Source organism: Glycine max, chromosome 19 (assembly GCF_000004515.6).
Source record: "Glycine max cultivar Williams 82 chromosome 19, Glycine_max_v4.0, whole genome shotgun sequence".
Classification (NCBI taxonomy): Eukaryota; Viridiplantae; Streptophyta; class Magnoliopsida; order Fabales; family Fabaceae; genus Glycine; species Glycine max.
In genome coordinates, this window is record NC_038255.2 from 20128069 (window position 1) to 20149825 (window position 21757).

Genomic DNA, 21757 nt, shown 5'->3' on the forward strand with positions numbered 1-21757 from the left:
TCCTAGGATCTGCCTAGTTTACATTTCTTGTACTTTAATTTCTTACTTACTTTCATAACTTATTTTCTTTACTAGTCACGCCTAGTTTATCTTGTTATTGCATAATATTTTCTTCTTTCTTATCATGCTTATCTTGATATATTTTGACCTAGCTTTTACCTTTTGCAAACCCCCAACATGAAAGAACCACAACTTAGGAACCAACACGAGTCATCATTCATCTAGTGTTAATAGTGAGGGTACTAGTTATAAGGACCCTATATCTAGAATCTTAGATAAGTTGAGTTCCCTCAAGTTATGGAAAGAAAAACTAGAAAGATAAGAAAAAAGAAAAGAGAGGGTAGAAATAAATCAAGATGAGAGGGAACAAATTAGGGAAGAAGAAAGAAGGAAAATACTAAAAGAATTAAGAAAAAAAAAAAACATGCCTCCAATAGTAGTTATGACCCTTGCAAGAGCCTAAGTGAAGAACTTCGTGACTATTATGAAGGAAGGCATAGGTCACATCTTAGACCTCACTCCCATAGGAGAGAAAAGGAAAGAAAGCCTCAAGGTCCAACATTAACCTCCCATACTTCCATGGGAAGGAAAATGTAGAGGCTTACTTAGATTGGAGAATAAGGATAGAGCAACAACTTAAAAGGAAGTCTACTTCAAAATCTTATGGCCCTCACTCTTATCCAAAGAAAGACAAGGGTCAAGGCATCTTAGGGATGACATCTTCTAAGCCCAAAGATGATAAGGGGAAGACAATAGAAAAGCAACCTCCTAAGGCTAGTATGCAAGAGAAGACTAGCTCTATAAAGTGCTTTAAATGTCTTGGAAGAGGACTCATTACTTCTCAATGCCCCACCAAGAAAACCATGATTATGAGGGGCCAAGAAATTTATATTAGCCAAGATGAGGCTACTACTTCACCTTCCTCTATTGAAAGTGAAGAAGCAAAAGGGGAAGAATCTAGTGAAGAAATCTACCCCCAAGAAGAAGGACAACCTTTAATGGTTAAGGAGAAGTGTAAGGAGGTAAGTGTCTCCTCCAAGAGGTTAGCTAAGAAAGAAATTCATTTTGCAATAAAGATAAACATTAAAGAAACTTCCCCTCTTAGAAAACCTCTACATCTTCTTCTTTGTAAAAAGACATTGTTAGCACTGCCACACCTCTTGGGCTTGAGATTATTCCTCAAGTAAAGGAGTTGTTGGATGAGGGTATGGTTCATAAGAGCTTGAATTGATGGAAGCTTGCTTCTAGGGCTTCTATGGAGGCTGGATCTTTGAGCTTCAATAAGGTCCTTTAATGGTGATTTTCCACCATGGAGATGCAGCGAAAGGCAAAGGAGAAGAGGTGAGAGGAGGCGCCATCCACTAGGGAATAAGCCATGGAAGAAGGAGCTTCACCACCAAGATGAGCCTTGGATAAGAAGCTTGGAGAGGATGCTTCAATGAAGGAAAAGAAAGAGGGAGAGAAAGGGAGAGGGGGGAGCACGAAATTGAAGGAAGAAAAAGGGAGAGAAGTTGAACTTTGAGTTGTGTCTCACAAGACTCTCATTCATCAAAGTTACAACAAGTGTTACACATGCTTCTATTTATAGACTAGGTAGCTCCCTTGAGAAGCTTCTTTGAGAAAACTTCCTTGAGAAGCTAGAGCTTAGCTACACACACCCCTCTCATAACTAAGCTCACCTCCTTGAGAAGCTTCCTTAAGAAGATTCCTAAAGAAGCTAGAGCTTAGCTACACACACCTCTCTAATAGCTAAGCTCACCTCCTTGACATGAGAAGCTAGAGCTTAGCTACACACCTCTTATAATAGCTAAGCTCACCCCCATTCCAAAAATACATGAAAATACAAAAAAACGTCCCTACTACAAATACTACTCAAAATGCCCTAAAATACAAGGCTAAAACCATATACTACTAGAATGGCCAAAATACAAGGCCCAAAAGAAGGAAAGATCTATTCTAATATTTACAAAGAAGAATGGATCCAACCTTGACCCATGGGCTCAAAAATCTACCCTAAGGTTCATGAGAATCCTAGGGCCTTCTTTAGTAGCTCTAGCCCAAGCCTTTTGGAATCTTCTATCCGATACCGTTGGGGTGTAGGATTGCATCATCCCCTCTACCTTGGAAAGGATTTGACCTCAAATCCCGAGGTTCTTTATACTCTGGACTCCTTCCCTCGACACCTGTAAAAAGAATAAAAACATATGTATTAGTGGTGTTGGGTATGTTAGAGTAGGGTAAGGTCTGAAAACCCCTTTCGTGGACATCCTCCCATGAGGGAACATGGTTCCTCACCAACTTAATGAATGGTGCTACAAGTATATAAAAATATGGGACAAACCTTTTGTAAAAGTGATGCAAGCTCCATTGGAGCTTGTAGGCCTAGGATCTTCTTCATCAATGGATTCCTTTGCTTCTTGGAAGATAAATGGCAGCGGAATGGAGAAGGAAGAGAAAGAGGAGACACCACTTCAAGGAGAAGATGAGTCTAGAAGAAGCTCACCACCATAGGAGGCCATGGATAAGAGCTTGGAGGAAGAAGGAGATGAATGAAGGGAGAGGGAGAGAAGAGCATGAAATTTTGTGCTCAAAAAGAGCTTTGAAATCTGAAGTTAATATTCAAATGATCAAAGTTGAAAAAAATGCACTTTTTCTTCCACTCTTATTTTCTCTCTTTCATCTTGACTTATTTCTTCCACTCTTTTTTTACCTTTTTCTTTTCTCTCTTGTTTTTCTTTCCACAACTTAAGGGATCTCAACTCATCTAATATCTTATACAAGGGGTCCTTAGGAGTAGAACCCTCACCATTAACACTAGATGAAGAATGAAGACTCATGTTGGTTCCTAAGTTATGGTTCTTTCTTGTTGGGGGTTTGAAAGAAAGGTAAAAGAAAATATGGTTGAAACTAGCCAAAATAAACACTAAAAGAGGTTTGAAAGATAAGGTAAAAACTAATTGGTAAAAGGCAAAATATCTAGACGGTTTGACAATGGAGGGTAAAGGAAATAAGATATGAAAGTAAGCAAGAAATTAAAGTGCAAGAAATGCAAACTAGGCGGATCCTAAGAGTGTTTGGATGACCTAATTTAAGGTTCCCAACAAAACACTCACTATCCTAAGGGAAAATTGCCTAAAATTATTACACACAAATGGAAATAGGGTGACCTATTGGAGGCTCCCAACTTACTTCCAATGAAAGGCCTTTTTGTTACAAAATTTGAAAGCAAAACAAATTGCCAATTACAAAATTACAAAAAAAAAGTCCTCAATTGTGGTGGCTATTCTCTCTTTAGTATTTCACTCAATTTGGAGTGCTTCTTAGTCCAATAGCTCTTAAGGTGGTTGGCCCCTTGCTTCTTGACTCAAATTCTTCAAGATATGGCACCAATCCTCCTTTCCAATTCCCTATATGGCAACTCACAAGCAAGGAAACAAAGAGACAAGCAATAACCAAAGACCAAAAAAAATGAAATGAAAGCTAAATCAATAGAGTTTTAACAAGACAAATTTCCAAGGATTATTCAACAATTAAGCAATGAAAAGCACAAAAAAACAAGCTAGGACTCAAAGAGAAACCTAGAATGGCTCTAGAGTAGAGTAGAAAAACTCTAAAAAAAAGACTCAACAAACCTCTAGTTTTGGCACTTGTTTTCACAATAATTTTCAATTGAAATTTCAGAACTAGGATTGGTATAAAATAGGCACCAATTATAGAACAAATTTTGAGCCAAAACAACAAGCACACTCTCCTTTCTCTTTTTTTTTTTCCTGGACACTGATTTTTCTGTCAACTTGTGCGATTTTTCTTATTTTTTCCTTTAATCCAAATCGCTTGGTTATTTTTTTATAATTTTGTTCCAGATGTCTAGAAAATTCAGTAAAAGTTTCAGCTCAAAAAACGTAGTGACCAGTTCCCAGTAATTTATACAAGTTCGTATGTTCAAGCTGCCAGCACCAGCGATTTCAACCTAGAAATCAAGAGTAGTGTTAATGTTGCTTAAGGCTTGGATAGTTACAATTTGTGTTTGCTTATGCTCAATTATCTTGAATAACACAATTCCAGAGAGCTTAAGACTTATTTGATTCACAAATCCAGCCACAACTCAGCACCACAACTCAACTTCATCATAGGCATCATGTAGGAATCTTAGAAAACAAAAAAGAGTTCAACAACAAGACTACTTCTAGGAATTGATTTAGAACATGTTATGAACTAAATAACATGCATGAATTAAACTCAAAATTCAAAAGATAGGCTAAGAATGACAAGAATACATGAACAAATGTATCTAGAATTCAATCAACAAAAATAAAAATTCAACACAAACTTAGAGCATAATGTGACAATTACTATGACTAAACATGACTCTAAGACAACATGGATTAAGTGGTTTACACTTAGATTTTTGTGTTTTTTTTTCTAATCAATATTTTGGAAAAAAAAATTTAGATCTAAAGGTTCAGCACAAGAATATTATGAATGAAAATTGATAGAACCTAAAATCAACACAAAAACAAGATTCAAGAGTAGATCTACAAAATTTGAACCATAGAAATGCAAGAACAAGTGTAGATCTAAGATTTAATCAGTTTATTTTTTTTAAATCCACTCTAAACAGAACCAAACCACAAGACAATGGAGGATATACATGGAGAATAATATGAGGAACAAGGAATTAAAGAGAATTCGCCGAACAAAAAGATAGAGGAAGCAAAAGAACATCACCTAGATGAAGATGCTCTTGATACCACATGATGCAAGCTCCATTGGAGCTTGTAGGCCTAGGATCTTCTTCATCAATGGATTCCTTCGCTTCTTGGAAGATAAATGGCAGCGGAATGGAGAAGGAAGAGAGAGAGGAGACGCCACTTCAAGGAGAAGATGAGTCTAGAAGAAGCTCACCACCATAGGAGGCCATGGATAAGAGCTTGGAGGAAGAAGGAGATGAATGAAGGGAGAGGGAGAGAAGAGCACGAAATTTTGTGCTCAAAAAGAGCTCTGAAATCTGAAGTTAATATTCAAATGATCAAAGTTGGAAAAAATGCACACACATGACCTCTATTTATAGCCTAAGTGTCACACAAAATTGGAGGGAAATTCAAATTTCACTTGAATTTGAAATTGAATTTGTGGAGCCAAACTTTGGAGCCAAAATTTCACTAATTATGATTAGTGAATTTTAGTTATGGTTCAGCCCACTAATCCAAGATCAATTCCAAGATTCTCCACTAAGTGTGCTTAGGTGTCATGAGGCATGAAAAGCATGAAGGACATGCACAAAGTGTGACTATATGATGTGGCAATGGGGTGTAGTAAGCAAATGCTCACCTCCCCCTCTAAAATTTAATTGGATTGGGCTTCTACCAATTCAATTAAATTTATTTGCAACCACACACATCAAATATCCACTTAGTGAATGTGAAATTACAAAACTACCCCTAATACAAAAACTAGTCTAGGTGCCCTAAAATACAAGGGCTGAAAAATCCTATATTTCTAGGATACCCTACCTACAATATGGAGCCCTAAATACAAGGACCAAATATAATGACATCCTAGTCTAATATGTACAAAGATAATTGGACCCAACCTTGGCCCATGGGCTCAGAAATCTACCCTAAGGCTCATGAGAACCCTAGGGCCTTCTCTTGCATCTTTGGCCCAATCTTCTTGGAGTCTTCTATCCAATGCCCTTGGGGGGTAGGATTGCATCAAAAAGTTTGTTAAGTCAAGGTAGCCCCAGATTTCCCTTATACTTGGTGGAGTGGGCCAATCAGGAATGACCTTTATTCTCTTAGGGTTTGTGGGAACCCCTTGATTAAAACCAAAAATAAGAACAAACCTACCTAATAAGTCCCTATGTACATGAATCATGAAGATGTTGGGTGCATGACTGATTTTACAAAAGAGGGTTGCAACACTCAACACATTCATCATATCACTTATTGTAGGGATTTGGTGCCTAATAATACCTATTTTGGGCACCAACAAAGCACAAGGATTTAAGCTCTTACGACCCTCATCCAACAACTCCTTTATTTGAGGAATAACCTCAAGCCCAAGAGGTGTGGCAGTGCTAACAAGTGTCTTTTTACAAAGGAGAAGATGTGGAGGTTGTCTAAGAGGGGAAGTTTCTTTAATATTTGTCTTTATTTCAAAATGAATTTCCTTCTTAACTAACCTCTTGGAGGAGACACTTACCTCCTTACACTCCTCCTTAACCATTAAAGGTTCTCCTTCTTCTTGGGGGTAGATTTCTTCAATAGATTCTTCCCCTTTTGCTTCTTCACTTTCACTAGAGGAAGGTGAAGTAGTAGCCTCATCTTGGCTACTATAAATGTCTTGGCCCCTCCTAATCATGGTTTTCTTGGTGGGGCATTTAGAAGTAATGTGTCTTCTTCCAAGACATTTAAAGCACTTCATGGAGCTAGTCTTCTCTTACATACCAGCCTTAAGGGGTTGTTTTTCCATTGTCTTCCCCTTATCATCTTTGGTCTTTGAAGGTGTCACCCCTAGGATTCCTTGGCCTTGGTCTTTCTTTGGATAAGAGTGAGAGCCATAAGATTTTGAAGTAGACTTTCTTTTTAAGTTGTTGCTCTACCCTTATTTCCCAATCTAAGTTAGCCTCTACATTGTCCTTCCCATTTAAGTATGGGAGGTTAATGTTAGCCCCTTGAGGCTTTCTTTCCTTTTCTCTTCTATGGGAGTGAGGTCTAAGATGTGACCTATGCCTTCCTTCGTAATAGTCACGAAGTTCTTCACTTAGGCTCTTGCAAGAGTTATGACTACTATAGGAGACATGTTTTTCTCTTTTCATTTCTTTCATCTTGACTTATTTCATCCACTCTTTTTTCCCTTTTTCTTTTCTCTCTTGTTTTTCTTTCCATAACTTGAGGGAACTCAACTCATCTAAGATTCTAGATAAAGGCTCTTTATGACTAGTACCCTCGCCATTAACACTAGATGAATGATGACTCATGTTGGTTCCTAAGTTGTGGTTCTTTCTTGTTGGAGGTTTGAAAACAAAAGGTAAAAGAAACTATGGTTGAAACTAGCCAAAATACACACTAAAAGAGGTGTGAAAGATAAGGTAAAAAACTAAATGGTAAAAGGAAAGCTATCTAGGCGGTTTGACAATGGAAGGTAAAGGAAATAAGCTATGAAAGTAAGCAAGAAATGTAAACTAGGCGAATCCTAAGATTGTTTGGATGAACACATTCAAGGTTCCCAACAAAACACTCACTATCCTAAGGAAAAATTGCCTAAAATTATTACACACAAATGGAAGTAGGGTGACCTATTGGAGTCTCCTAACTTACTTCCAATGAAAGGCCTTTTCTTTACAAAATTTGAAAACAATGAAAGTACGTAAATTGTCAATTATAAAATTACAAAAAGGTCCTCAATTTTGGTGGTTGTTCTCTCTTTGGTGATTCACTCAATTTGGAGTGCTTCTTAGTCCAATAGCTCTTAAGGTGGTTGGCCCCTTGCTTCTTGACTCAAATTCTTCAAGGGATGGCACCAATCCTCCTTTCCAATTCCCTATATGGCAACTCACAAACAAGGAAACAAAGAGACAAGCAATAACCAAAGACAAAAAAAATGAAATGAAAGCTAAACCAATGGAGTTTTAACAAGACAATTTTTCAAGGATTATTCAACAATTAAAGAAATGAAAAGGACATAGAAGCAAGCTAGGACTCAAAGAGAAACTTAGAATGGCTCTAGAGTAGAGTAAAAAAACTCAAAAAAAGACTCAACAAACCTCTAGCTTTGGCACTTGTTTTCACAGTAATTTTCACTTGAAATTTAGGAACTAAGATTGGTATAACATAGGCACCAATTATAGAATAAATTTTGAGCCAAAACAACAAGCACACTTCCTTTTCACTTTTTTTTCCTGTATACTGATTTTTCTGCCAACTTGTGTGATTTTTATTATTTTTTCCTTTTATCTAAATTACTTGGTTATTTTTGTATAACTGTTTTCTAGATGTATAGAAAATTCAGTAAAAAGTTCAGCTCAAAATTCGAAGTAAGCAATTCTCAGTAATTTTTACAAGTTTGTATGTCCAAGCTGCCAGCACCAGCGATTTTTTTAAAGCATGGTATATTGATTGCCTTGGGCTTACTTTCAACCTTCCTATGTATGTTAATCTCACTAGTATTGTTTACCACAGTTTTAGGAGTTCAATATTCACTTAGGATCAACATTTCAGCCAGCAATTCAATCTCCAAAACTCAAATTCACAATAGACACAATCATAAGGAAACCTAAAAGTTCAAGAAAAGGTTCACAATCAAAGACTCTCTAAGAATTTTGCATGAACATGTTAAGGACTAATTAACATTAAAGATTTGACTCAAATAATATAATAGGCTAAAAGAATTTCATACACTCATGAACAAATGAGTTAGACAAAGAAACAAGAAAATAAAATTCAGCACAACATAAGAAATCTTATGTGACAAGTTTCATGACTAGACATGACTTCTATGACAAAACTACAATAGGTGAACAAGTCACTCTAGATTTTTGAGGTTTTCTTCTACTTTAATATTTTTGTAAGAATTTTATGGTTTAGGTTTCAGCCACAAAAAATAACAAGAGAAAACTCAAAGGAACCTAAACTCAACACAATTCATTGTTCAAGAACAAGAACAAGAAATTTGAACCATAGAAAATCAAATCTATCTTCTATAGCAAGTTTAATCGGTGGAAACTCAAAAGAATCATGTTAAAAAAATTTAACACAAAACATGTGAGGAGATACATGGAGAAAAAATGAAGAAACAACAATGGAAGAGAAGGTAAAGCAAAAAAATTAATGGAGGTTTATGGAGCACCTACTTGAAGCTCTTGTGCTCTGATTACCACTTGATGGAAGCTTGCTTGTGGGGCTTCTATGGAGGCTGGATCTTTGAGCTTCAATGAGGTCCTTTAATGGTGATTTTCCACCATGCAGATGCAGCGGAAGACAAAGGAGAAGAGGTGAGAGGAGGCGCCATCCACTAGGGAATAAGCCATGGAAGAAGGAGCTTCACCACCAAGATGAGCCTTGGATAAGAAGCTTGGAGAGGATGCTTCAATGGAGGAAAAGAAAGAGGGAGAGAAAGAGAGAGGGGGGAGCACGAAATTGAAGGAAGAAAAAGGGAGAGAAGTTGAACTTTGAGTTGTGTCTCACAAGACTCTCATTCATCAAAGTTACAACAAGTGTTACACATGCTTCTATTTATAGACTAGGTAGCTTCCTTGAGAAGCTTTCTTGAGAAAACTTCCTTGAGAAGCTTCTTTGAGAAAACTTCCTTGAGAAGCTAGAGCTTAGATACACACACCCCTCTCATAACTAAGCTCACCTCCTTGAGAAGCTTCCTTAAGAAGATTCCTAAAGAAGCTAGAGCTTAGCTACACACACCTCTCTAATAGCTAAGCTCACCTCCTTGACATGAGAAGTTAGAGCTTAGCTACACACCCCCTATAATAGCTAAGCTCAACCCCATTCCAAAAATACATGAAAATACAAAAAAAAGTCCCTACTACAAAGACTACTCAAAATGCCCTGAAATACAAGGCTAAAACCCTATACTACTAGAATGGCCAAAATACAAGGCCCAAAAGAAGGATAAATCTATTCTAATATTTACAAAGAAGAGTGGATCCAACCTTGACCCATGGGCTCAAAAATCTACCCTAAGGTTCATGAGAACCCTATGGCCTTCTTTAGTAGCTCTAGCCCAAGCCTCTTAGAATCTTCTATCCAATACCCTTGGGGGGTAGGATTGCATCATAAATCCTTGTGCTTTGTTGGTGCCCAAAATAGGTATTGTGAGGCACCAAATCCCTATGATAGGTGTTATGATGAATGTGTTGAGTGGTGCAACCTTTTTTTGTAAAATCACCCATGCATCCAACATCTTCATGATTCACATACATAGGGACTCATTAGATAGGTTTGTTCTTATTTTTTGTTTCAATACAAACCTAGGTGCTCATATGGGACACCTTAGGTTTGTCATACTTTTTGGTAGGAGTAATCAACATGAAAATATAAAAAAGGTACTTTTTGTTGCATTACTTTCCTTAATTTTTTAAATGGTGATCAAGGGGTTCCCTTGAACCCTAAGAGAATAAAGGTCATTCATTTGTGGCCCACTCCACCAAGTATAAGGAAAATTTGGGGCTTCCATGAGGGGATGATGCAATCCTACCCCCCAAGGGCATTCGATAGAAGACTCCAAGAAGATTGGACCAGAGCTGCTGAAGAAGGCCCTAGGGTTCTCATAAGCCTTAGGGTAGATTTTTGGCCCATGGGCTAAGTATGAGCCCACTTATCTTTGTACATATTAGATTTTTGGGCCTTGTATTTAGGGCTCCATAGTGTAGGGAGGGTACCTTAGTAATGTAGAATTTTTCAGCCCTTGCATTTTAGGACACCTAGACTAGTTTTTGTATTAGGGGTAGTTTTGTAATTCCACATGCATTAAGTGCACTATTTGATGTGTGTGTTGGGAGAGAAACTTAATTGAATTGAGAGATACCCAATCCAATTAAAATTTGGTCCTTTCTAAGGGGAGGTGAGCATTTTCTTGCTACACCCCATTGCCACATCATATAGTCACACTTTGTGCATGTCCTTCATGCTTTACATGCCTCATGACACCTAAGCACACTTAGTGGAGAATCTTGGACTTGATCTTGGATTAGTGGGCTAAACCATAACTAAAATTCACTAATCATAATTAGTGAAATTTTGGTCCAAATTTGGCTCCACAAATTCAAATTCAAATTCAAATTCAAGTGAAATTTGAATAGAAATTCAAATTTCCCTCCAATTTTGTGTGACACTTGAGTTATAAATAGAGGTCATGTGTGTGCATTTTTTCAACTTTGATCATTTGAGAATTACACTTCAAAGTTTAGACCTCATTTGAGGCATACAATTTCATGCTCCTTCTCTCCTTCTCCCTCCACTCATCTTTTCCTACCTTCAAGCTCTTATCCATGGCTTCCTATGGTGGTGAGCTTGTTCTTGACTCATCTTCTCCTTGAAGTGGTGTCTCCAATCATCTTTCTTCCTTCTCCATTCCGCTGCCATTAATCTTCAAGAAGCAAAGGACTCCATTGATGAAGAAGATCCAAATCCTACAACCTCCACATGATGCTACATCATATTCGCCCAAGCTAGCAACCAGCTCATTTGGGCTAATCAAGTTTCTTTAAGCATAAGTAACCAACTATCCTGGGTGAGCTACAGTTCACTTGAGTGAGTGAGTGCCTTCAGCACTAAGCAAGAAACTCGCCTGGGCGAGTTTAGCTTGCTTGGCGAATTGGATACTATAAATGTCTTGGCCCATCATAATCATGGTTTTATTGGTGGGGCATTGAGAAGTAATGTGTCTTCTTCCAAGACATTTAAAGCACGTTATAGAGCTAGTCTTCTCTTGCATACTAGCCTTAGGCACTCCTTTTCTATTGTCTTCCCCTTATCGTCTTTGGGCTTAGAAGGTGCCGCCCTAAAGATGCCTTGACCTTGGTCTTTCTTTGGATAAGAGTGAGGGCAATAAGATTTTGAAGTAGACTTCCTTTTAAGTTGTTGCTCTACCCTTATTTCCCAATCTAAGTAAGTGTTAGTCGTCTTATACGACTAACTTTTGTATAGAAAACTTTTGCAAAATATGTATAGTTTTCCCAATTTATAGTTCTTTTGTAGGAATTGTAAATAAACTTTGTTGTGTTTTGATCTTTGTCATTAGGGTCTCTTTTATTGGAATTAATGTTAAAATTTGTACAATTTTAGGTGAAAAGGACTTAATTTCTTGAAGTTCCAAAGTGACTATCGCGCTAAGCGAACTCAGTGGGCTTAGCGCATATCCATCACTAAGCGTGGCTTCAATGCGCTTAGCGTGAAGAAGGAATCTGGAAGAGCATCTGAATCGAAGCAGCATGCTACGCACAAGGTCAGCTCGTTAAGCGGGTTGTCCATCTCTTGCCAGGCTCAACGTAGCATTGGCGCCAAGCCCAAATCCACTTACTCGCGCTAAGCGCGACAGTGTGATTTTTAGAGCTTATTTAAAGCCTGAATTGTCAGAATTATGACATCATTATCACAACAAGGACAGCAGGAAGGAAATTATTATGCTCTTGCTTGGAATTTAACACACTCAGAGGAGGAAGCAACAACAAGGATCCATTTGAGAGTGATTGGAGAGTGTTTGAGTGATTGTGAGATGCCAAGAAGAGGAGGAGGGATCCACCTTCCTGTGTAAGCAGCAATTGCTCTTCATTTTCTATCTGATTTATAATTTAGGTCTCCTTGTAATGGATTGCTAGAACCCTAGTTGGGGATTTCTAATGAACACTTGATGGAAATACTTTTCATATCTAATTAAGTGTGTTTTATGTGTTCATTGCTTCTATCAATGCTTTGTTGTTGCATGCCTTTGGTTTGATCACCCACTGGTGTGTATTGTTAGGGAACTTTAGCACTGGGAAGTGTACTGTTTCCTTAGAACTTGATAGAGCAGGGCTAGGTAACTACATTACTAGGAATAGAGTGTAGGGTTTTAGTTTTTCTTATGTTGTGAGTATAATGCTGTTTGAATTAAACCTAGTTCAACAAGAGGGATCTGAGAACGAAGTTTGGTTTGAATTAGTCTAAACTTGCGAGGGATCAAGGTTTAGTACTTTAGTCTTTGGCATAAAACACAAGAACACTCTTAGTTAGAGAAATATCTTTATATGCATCAACTCGTTTATTAGAAAGACCCAACGCTTTTAAACCACTGTTGTCACTTTGAATTGCTTGCGTTTACTGTTTTTCTAATTAGGATATATCATACTTTTACTTCAATTCACAATTATTATTTTCTGTCAACAAAATGCCTAATTATTGAACAAATCTTTGCCAAATAAACAAGTTCCCTGTGCTCGATACTCAGATCATTCCATTTTAATTTTAAATACTTGGCGACCCAGTGGGCTTGTCGGTATATCACTTCCCCTTCTATATAAGTGTTTGTAAATTTATGAAAAAGGAACTGTGTGGGGAAGTTGATGAGGACACAACTAAGGGCAAGGACCATGAAGCACTTGAAGGGCCCATGACCAAAGGCATACTTAAAAAGGCCCAACACAGTGATGAGGACACAACTAAGGGCAAGGACCATGAAGCACTTGAAAGGCCCATGACCAGAGACAAACTTAAACAGGCCCAACATGTCATAGAGACAAGGCTGGTCATTTGTATAGCTGCCATTGATGATGATTGAAGGCCCATGTTTCCATAATTTTTAATTCTATTTTATTATTATTCAATTATTGCAATTAAATAAATAAATTGGTGGTTGTGACTGAAACCTATGCCTTTTCAGCTGCACCAGTTTATTTCATTTTAGGGTTTGGTGAAATATATATATTTTCATCAAAATGAATGAAGACACTTTTGGCATTCTTTTCAAATACGTGAGAAAGCTTCTCTCAGGGTTCCTGTTGAACCAAATTCTGACTTATCAAGGTTAATTCCTTGTGGCGTCACCGTGACTTATCTTCCATCTCTGGAAGTGGCGTCCCTCTCCATCAACAATCCTGTATCAAACGTTCTGCCCCGTAAGATTCACGTCAGAAGTGAACAAGTATTTATGGCGCTGTTGTCAGGGAACTTATTTTCATTTGGAAAGTTTAGTTCAGTTTGAAGGCATTGGTTCATTCTTTTTCTTTGATTCATTGATTATTTTTGCGAATATTTAGTTACTGTAGAATTTATTGTTCTTTGGAATTGGATAATTGTTGCTCTGCTTGTTTTGTATGCAAAGGAGATATGCTGTAGGTGATTTAATTCCCATAGATTTGGAGATTAACGCTACTTGCAGGAATCGAAACGCATAGAGAATTAGAAAATTTTTGCAGGACTTAGAAGCAGCAACAACTCCAGGAGAAGAACCTCGATCTTCTAAGGCATCTTCTAGTTTTCCTACTCATGGGCAATCTCATACAGGAGTTAGAGGAGACACTATCATGGCTGAGCAGCCAAGGAGAGTGACCCTTGAAGACTATTCAAGTTCAAGTGTACCATAATTTTTCACTAGCATTGCACAACCGGAGGTTCAAGCTTAGACCATTACATACCCTCCATCATTGATTCAGTTAATTCAAAATACTTTGTTTCACGGGTTGCCAAATGAAGACCCATATGCGCACCTAGCCATATACATTGAAATATGCAACACTATTTGATTGGCTAGTGTGCCTAAGGACGCAGTTAGATTGAGCTTGTTCTCGTTCTCTTTGTCTGGAGAGGCTAAAAGGTGGCTTCATTCGTTCAAAGGTAATAGTCTCAAGACTTGGGATGAAGTAGTTGAGAAATTCTTGAAGAAGTACTTCCCAGAAGATAGCTGAAGGGAAAGCTTCCATTTCATCCTTCCACCAATTTCCAGATGAATCTTTGAGTGAGGCATTGGAAAGATTTAGAGGCTTACTGAGAAAGACACTCACTCATGAATTTTCAGAACTGATACAACTCAACATTTTTATTGACGGATTGAGACCGTAGTCCAAGCAGGTGTTAGACATTTCTGCTGGGGGAAAAATAAAGTTGAAGACCCCCGAAGAAGCCATGGAACTCATTGAAAATATGGGTGCAAGTGACATTGCTATTTTGAGAGATAGAGCCCACATTCGAAAAAAAAGAAGCCTGCTAGAGCTTTCATCACAAGATGCATTGTTGGCACAAAACAAGCTATTGTCCAACTAACTGGAAGCATTGACCGAAACATTAAGTAAGCTGCCAACTCAATTAAATTTTGTACAACCTTCACCCTCTGCTGTTTTGCAGGTAGCAGGTTGTGTCATATGTGGTGGAGGACATGAGTCTGGTTGCTGTATTCCCCAAGAAGAAACACCACATGAAGTCAACTACACAAGGAACCAGCCAAAGACAAAATTTCAATGCAGGTGGATATTCCGGATTCCAGCATGGACAACAATACAACCAACAACAGGGACAATGAAGGAGCCACCCTGGGAATCAATTCAACAAAGACTAGGGTGGACCATCCATAAGGCCATAACAACTAGGGCCTAGTCTCTATGATCGGACAACGAAGTTGGAAGAGACTCTGGCTCAATTTATGCTGGTATCTTTGTCAAATTAGAAGAGTACAGAGTCTGCCATAAAGAATCTGGAAGTCCAAGTAGGACAACTGGCTAAACAGTTGGCGGATCGATTGTCATGTAGCTTTAGTTCTAACACCGAGAAAAATCCAAAAGAGGAGTGCAACGCTGTCATGACAAGGAGCAGAATGGCAACCCACGTTGATGAAGGAAAAGCTGAGAAGAAGGTGGAGGAACATAAACAACAACTGGCAACTAAGCCGGCACTTGAACCCGTTTCTGACTTAGTTAAACTTGAGGAAGTTGTTGAAGATGAAGATGACCAACAGGAGAGAGCGACAACAATAAAAGAGAGTGAAATAGAAATAAAGATGAAGGAAGACAAAGAAAAAGAAGAAGTAGAAAAAGAAAAAAAATCAAAAAAATGAAAAAGAAAAAGAGAACCTTGAGGAAAGAAAGAAGAGCAAGAGTGAATATGCAACAGAGAAGAAGAGAGAACCCTTTCCAGCTGAAGGCAAGGAAGTGCCATATCCATTGGTACCTTCCAAGAAGGATAAAGAGCGACGCTTAGCCAAATTTCTTGACATCTTCAAGAAGCTGGAGATCACATTGCCTTTTGGAGAAGCTCTCCAACAAATGCCACTATATGCTAAGTTTTTAAAAGATATGCTGACAAAGAAGAATAGGTATATCCACAGTGACACTATAGTCGTGGAAGGAAATTGCAATGCAGTCATTCAACGTATCCTCCCACTGAAGCATAAAGATCCAGGCAGTGTCACCATACCGTGTTCTATTGGTGAGGTTGCAGTAGGCAAGGCTCTCATTGATTTGGGAGCCAATATCAACTTGATGTTGCTCTCCATGTGCCAGCGACTTGGAGAGTTAGAGATAATGCCCACTCGCATGACTATACAGTTGGCTGATCGCTCTATGACAAGACCCTATGGAGTGATTGAAGACGTTTTGGTTAGGGTCAAACATTTGATCTTTACGGTTGATTTTGTAGTGATGGATATAGAAGAAGATGTTGACATTCCCCTAATTCTTGGACGACCGTTTATGTCTACCACATGTTGTGTGGTAGACATGGGGAAGAGGAAACTACAAATGGCCATAGAAGACTAGCAGATCAGTTTCGATCTGTTTCATGAAGAGAAAGCTTTGTCTGACCAAAATGCTTGTTTGAAGGTGAATGTGATGGAGGAAAAGAGACTAGAGAAGAAGGTTCTGGAAGTTGGAACCTTGGTTGATCCAGGATAACAGAACAAGCGCTTATTGGGAGGCAACCCAGCCATTTTTAATTTTGTTTTGCTTGCATTTAGTGTAGTTGTTGCTTGTGATTGTGTTTTCATCTTGTTTAATATTGATAAGAAGGGGTTCGTAAACTTTGGTGAAGAGGTGAACAGAAAAGAACTTAATTTTTTTTTTCATTTGTCCACTTGCTAAGTGCATCATTTGCGCTAAGCACCAAGTCTTCATGCGCTAAGCGGGCTCTTGCTAGCGCTAAGCGCTTAGACCCCTGACCAGTGGTTGGAATCTAAATTTCTTGAGTTGGGCTTAGCGAGGTGATGCGCTAAGTGCCAATCCTTCTCTGCTTTGAAAATTTGTGGATAACACTAAGCGTGCGTTGTTGTGCTAAGCCCAAATACCTCTCTGAATTTTAATTTCTCGCATTGGGCTTAGCGAAGTGATGCGCTAAGCGCAATTCCCTCTCTATTTTGAAATTCTTTGGTATAGAACTAAGCGCCATCAACGCGCTAAGCGCAAGCCATCATTGCATTGAGGAGCATGTTTATGCGCTAAGCTCCACCTTTGGCGGCTAAGCGCAAATTGCATAACCAGTCAGAGTTGTAGACAACGCTAAGAGCATGTCTTCGCGCTAAGCCTAAATATCTCTTTGGAATTTGAAAATTTTGGAATTGGGCTTAGCGCGAGCTTGGGCTAACCACAAGGCTTTGTTAAAACCAAACGTCATACTGACTCGCAAAATGCGGTTGTGCGCTAAACGAGCAATACGAATTTTAGCTTAAAAACAAAGGCTTAGGCAGTTTCTTTGTACCCAGAAGCTTTTACTCCCTTGTGCTTGTGCCTACCCCTGTGCTTTTGTGCATTTCTCTGCGTGTTCTTTGAGTCTATTCTCCTACATTCTTGCTCTCATCTTACATCTTTGATCACAATCCAAGTAAGCATTTTTTTGTTTTGTTTCATTTTCCATTAAAGTTGCAAACTTTAGGATAGAGGACTTAGTAGTTTGTAGGTTGAATTTCTGTTTAGGTTTAGTGTTATTAGGTTAGTTATGGGTAGAATACACTTACGGTTTTGCTGTAGGAGTAATGTAGTTTGGTTTAGGGGCCTAATAGAGGCCTTAGTCGAAAGGGGTGAAAAACCCCTAGTTTTTTTTATTTTTTGGAAATCACGATGAATGCGTGTTGAATTTCCCCTGCAGTTGTGGAAGCAATGACTTCCAAGATTATTTTGATGATGCCAAAGAATAAAGAGTTAAGAAAGTTCCAAAGAAACAAGAGTCAAAAAAGATTCAAGAATCAAGTTTCAAAGAATCAAGATCAAGAATAATCATGTTTCAAGATTCAATCAAGTTTCAAGAATCAAGATTCAAGAACAATCAAGATCAAGATTCAAGACTCAAGATTCAAGAATCAAGAGAAGACTCAATCAAGATAAGTACTAAAAAAGTTTTTCAAAACATTGAGTAGCACAAGAATTTTTCACAAAATCTTTTACCAAAGAGTAACTCTTTGGTAATCGATTACCAGAAGGTAGTAATCAATTACCAGCAACCAACATTGTTTTCAAAATTGATTTACAAAGCTGTAATCGATTACCATGAGCATGTAATCGATTACCAATGTTTTAAAACGTTAGATTTCAAATTTCAAGAGTCACAACTAGTGATAAAACATTTTCAAATCATTTTAAACTTGTGTAATCAAATGATTATAAATATGTGACCATGGCACGAATTTCAAAAACTAAGACTGATTCCTTTCATTCTAAAAGATTGATTTCCTTTTATGATCAACATATTTCTTTCATAGAGTTTTTGTTCAATACTTTCTCCTCCAAGAAAAGTTCATTGTTCTAAAACTTGTGCTACTCTTCTTCTTCATTCACTTCTTTCTCTTGTCAAAAGATTCAAAGGACTAACTGCCTGAGAATTCTTTTGTTTCTTCCCTTCTCCCTCTTGACAAAAGATTTCAAAGGACTAACCGCCTGAGATATCTTTTTTCCCTTTCCCTTTATACAAAAGATTTCAAAGGACTAACCGCTTGAGATATTTTTTGTATCCCCCTCACAGAGAATTCAAGGGACTAACCGCCTAAGAATTCTTTATCCTAACACATTGAAGGGTACATCCTTTGTGGCACAAGTAGAGGGTACATCTACTTGGGTTGTTATACTGAGAACAAGAGAGGGTACATCTCTTGTGGATCAGTTCAGGTGGAGGGTACATCCACTTGGTTGTTCAAAGAGAACAAGGGAGGGAACATCCCTTATGGATCATTGGCTTTTAAAGGTTTTTACAAGGTTGAAAGAAATCTCAAGAACCATTGGTTGCTTGGGGACTGGATGTAGGCACGGGTTGTGGCCGAACCAGTATAAATCTTGTGTTTGTCTTCTTCTTCCCTACTCTCTTTAATTTCCGCTGTGTACTTTTAATTGCCATTTTTACTTTTGGTTAAGTTATTGTTTCTGTTCTTTACTTTCTTAACTTAGTAGTAAAAGCCTTGTTGAATCTAGTAACATTAAGAAGGATAATTTTTTTAATTAGTCAAGACACATTAATAATTAATTCAACCCCCCTTCTTAATTATTCCGAGGCCACTTGATCAAACAAGTGGTATCAGAGCAGGTTTCTTGAGAAAAGTTTCACAACTTCAAGATAAATGGCCTCATTAAATTCTCTGTTTGTCAAAAGAAATTTCAGGTATAGGTCAAATTTGAAATCATTTCAAGATCATGATGAAGATCAAGCAAACTTATGTCTCATGAAAAAATCTCACGAGAACAATGAGGAAGAATCTGTGATCGAGGCCGTACCTGAATCAAATAAACATTAAAAATGCACTATCTAGGAAGTGATCCTAGGTCGTCTCCCAACGAGCAATGGTCAACCAAATGTTCATAACAGATACTAATAAAACAATAATGAATTGGGGGGGAGGGGGGTTGTTTGTTTTGTAAATTAAACATCGAGCAAAATTTAATTAGAAAATATCATAATTAAAACACGTTGTTTCCCCTTGATTCACAAGCAAGTCTCTTATCCTGGGTTACGAGAATTTATCCTTTATCAGTTCAACCACTTAATCCAACCCTAAATTAAATTACTAAGCGAAATTTAACATAAGGCTGTCATTATGTGATTAAGCAACACATACACCAATTAATCTTGAACGAAACTAATCATTAAACATGAACATAAATTAAGCGCAGAGACAATTAATCAAGAACTAAGCATGCATGAATTAATAGCAACAAATACAAAGTAATTAGTGAAGAGGAAAAACTGATCAGAATCCAATAGTAATAATAAAACCTCAAAGAGAGTTGTGCTTGATCCTCAAGAGAAAACAACGCTGGAGACTTAGCCTTCCATTAATTAGTAGAAAACGAAATTGCAGGTTGAAGCATAAAACGAAATTGCAGATTGAAGTAGAAAATGAATTTTATTGCTACGTGAATAGTAAAAACTGGAATTGCAAAACCTAAAATTATTCTTTCTCCTAAAACGAAAAGGGCCCTTAAAACTAAAACCTTGGTGCTGTTGTATCGGTTCTCAGCCCCCAAAGCTTACAAATCTGTTTTAAGTCCAAGCCCATTAATAAAATAAAATCTGGACAAGATAAGATAAGATTTGATGAAATAAAATCTAGATAAGATGAGATAAGATAAAATCTAAATGAAATAATATCTATATTAGCTAAAATCTAGATAAGATAAGATTTGATGAAATAAAATCTAGATAAGATGAGATAAGATAAAATCTAAATGAAATAATATCTAGATTAGCTAAAATCTATATAAGATAAGATTTGGTAGAATAAAATTGTTTGCTCTCATCAAGTCCAAGCCCAATTGCTTATAATTCTCCTAAAATTAAAAAAAAAAACACGAAATTAGTCTAGTAGGCCCAAATGATAAAACTGCATAATTAATTTGACAATTAAGGCTAATCAGTAATTAAAATGGTGACAAAAAGGGTTAAGAAATAGGAGAAAATGATGACACATCAAATCCCCTCACACTTAGCCTTTTGCACTCCTGTGCAAAATAAATAAAAAAAACAAAGCAAGGGACAAATCCAGAGACATTAAAGAGAAACAAGCAGAGACAAAAATAATTACATATTTCTCAATGAATCTCAAGGAATGAAAAGAATGGGTAACATCCAACACGTAAAGAGTTAAAGAATCAAGGCCGTCATGAAAATCATCCAAGCATCTCAAACATGGCAAGATAGTCAATCAGCTCTAGAATGAAAAGTGATCAAGCCTCACAAGATATGCACTCTATCTCTCATGTGTCTAGGCTACTGTTTACTCTCAGAGCACCCATGAAAACAAACACCACATAGACTTGGCAAGACTCTAAAATTGAAAACCACATCACAAGCACATGCACATGAAGATCAAAAGGTCTTTTAAGGTTGTAATGGGGCCAAGGACAAGGTAGATGAAAGTATAGGATAGTAGCTAAAACCCAAAGGAATAGAGGAGAAATGAGGAATAAGGGGAAAGTAAGAAAAAGTAGTAAACCCCAAAACCAAAATTACAAATCAAGGCCATCATGAAAATCATCCCGAATGGGTGAGTCCTCAGATGCATGCTCAATCCTACTCAGGTGGTCAGCCACGAGGTTCTGTGCACCACTCCGATCATGAATTTCCAAAGCAAACTCTTGGAGCCAAAGCATCCACCTGATCAATCTAGGCTTTGATTTAGCCTTCTTCAATAGGTACTTTAGAGCTGCATGGTCAGTATAAACAATAACACGAGTACCAAGCAAATATGAACGAAAATTTTCAAGAGCAAAAACTATTGCTAATAGCTCCTTCTCTGTGGTAGTGTAATTTGCTTGAGCAGCATCCAAAGTTCTGGAAGCATAGTAGATCACCCGAGGCAGCTTATCAATCTTTTGAGCAAGGACAGCCTCCAATGCATAATTGGATGTATCACACATTAGCTCAAATGGGGCTGTCCAATCAGGTGCCTGAATGATATGGGTGGTAGTCACTACACGCTTGAGGCAATCAAAAGCCTCTTTGCATCGGTCATCAAAATCAAACTCCACTTCCTTTTGCAGTAGATTGGATAGTGGAAGGGCCACTTTGCTAAAATCCTTGATAAAGCGCCTATAAAACCCTGCATGACCAAGAAAAGAATGAACCTCTCGCACGCAAGAGGGGTAAGGCAATTGTGAAATAACATTTATTTTTGTAGGGTCTACCTCTATGCCCCTATTCGAAATGATATGCCCTAAAACTATACCATGTTCTACCATGAAGTGACATTTTTCAAAATTCAGCACAAGGTTAGTTTCAATGCATCTATTAAGAACTTTATCCAGACTATCCAAACATGCATCAAAAGATGATCCATACACAGTAAAATCATCCATAAA

At 37.7% G+C, this 21757-nt stretch overlaps 1 protein-coding gene across 1 annotated transcript; it reads left to right on the forward strand.

The window, feature by feature from the left end:
- Positions 1 to 15300: 15300 nt before the first annotated feature.
- On the forward strand, positions 15301 to 16240 carry LOC102661957 (uncharacterized). Its single transcript, XM_006604996.1, has 2 exons — positions 15301 to 15466; positions 15597 to 16240. Exons 1-2 carry the CDS (start codon positions 15301 to 15303, stop codon positions 16238 to 16240), a joined length of 810 nt encoding a protein of 269 aa, XP_006605059.1.
- Positions 16241 to 21757: the final 5517 nt, after the last annotated feature.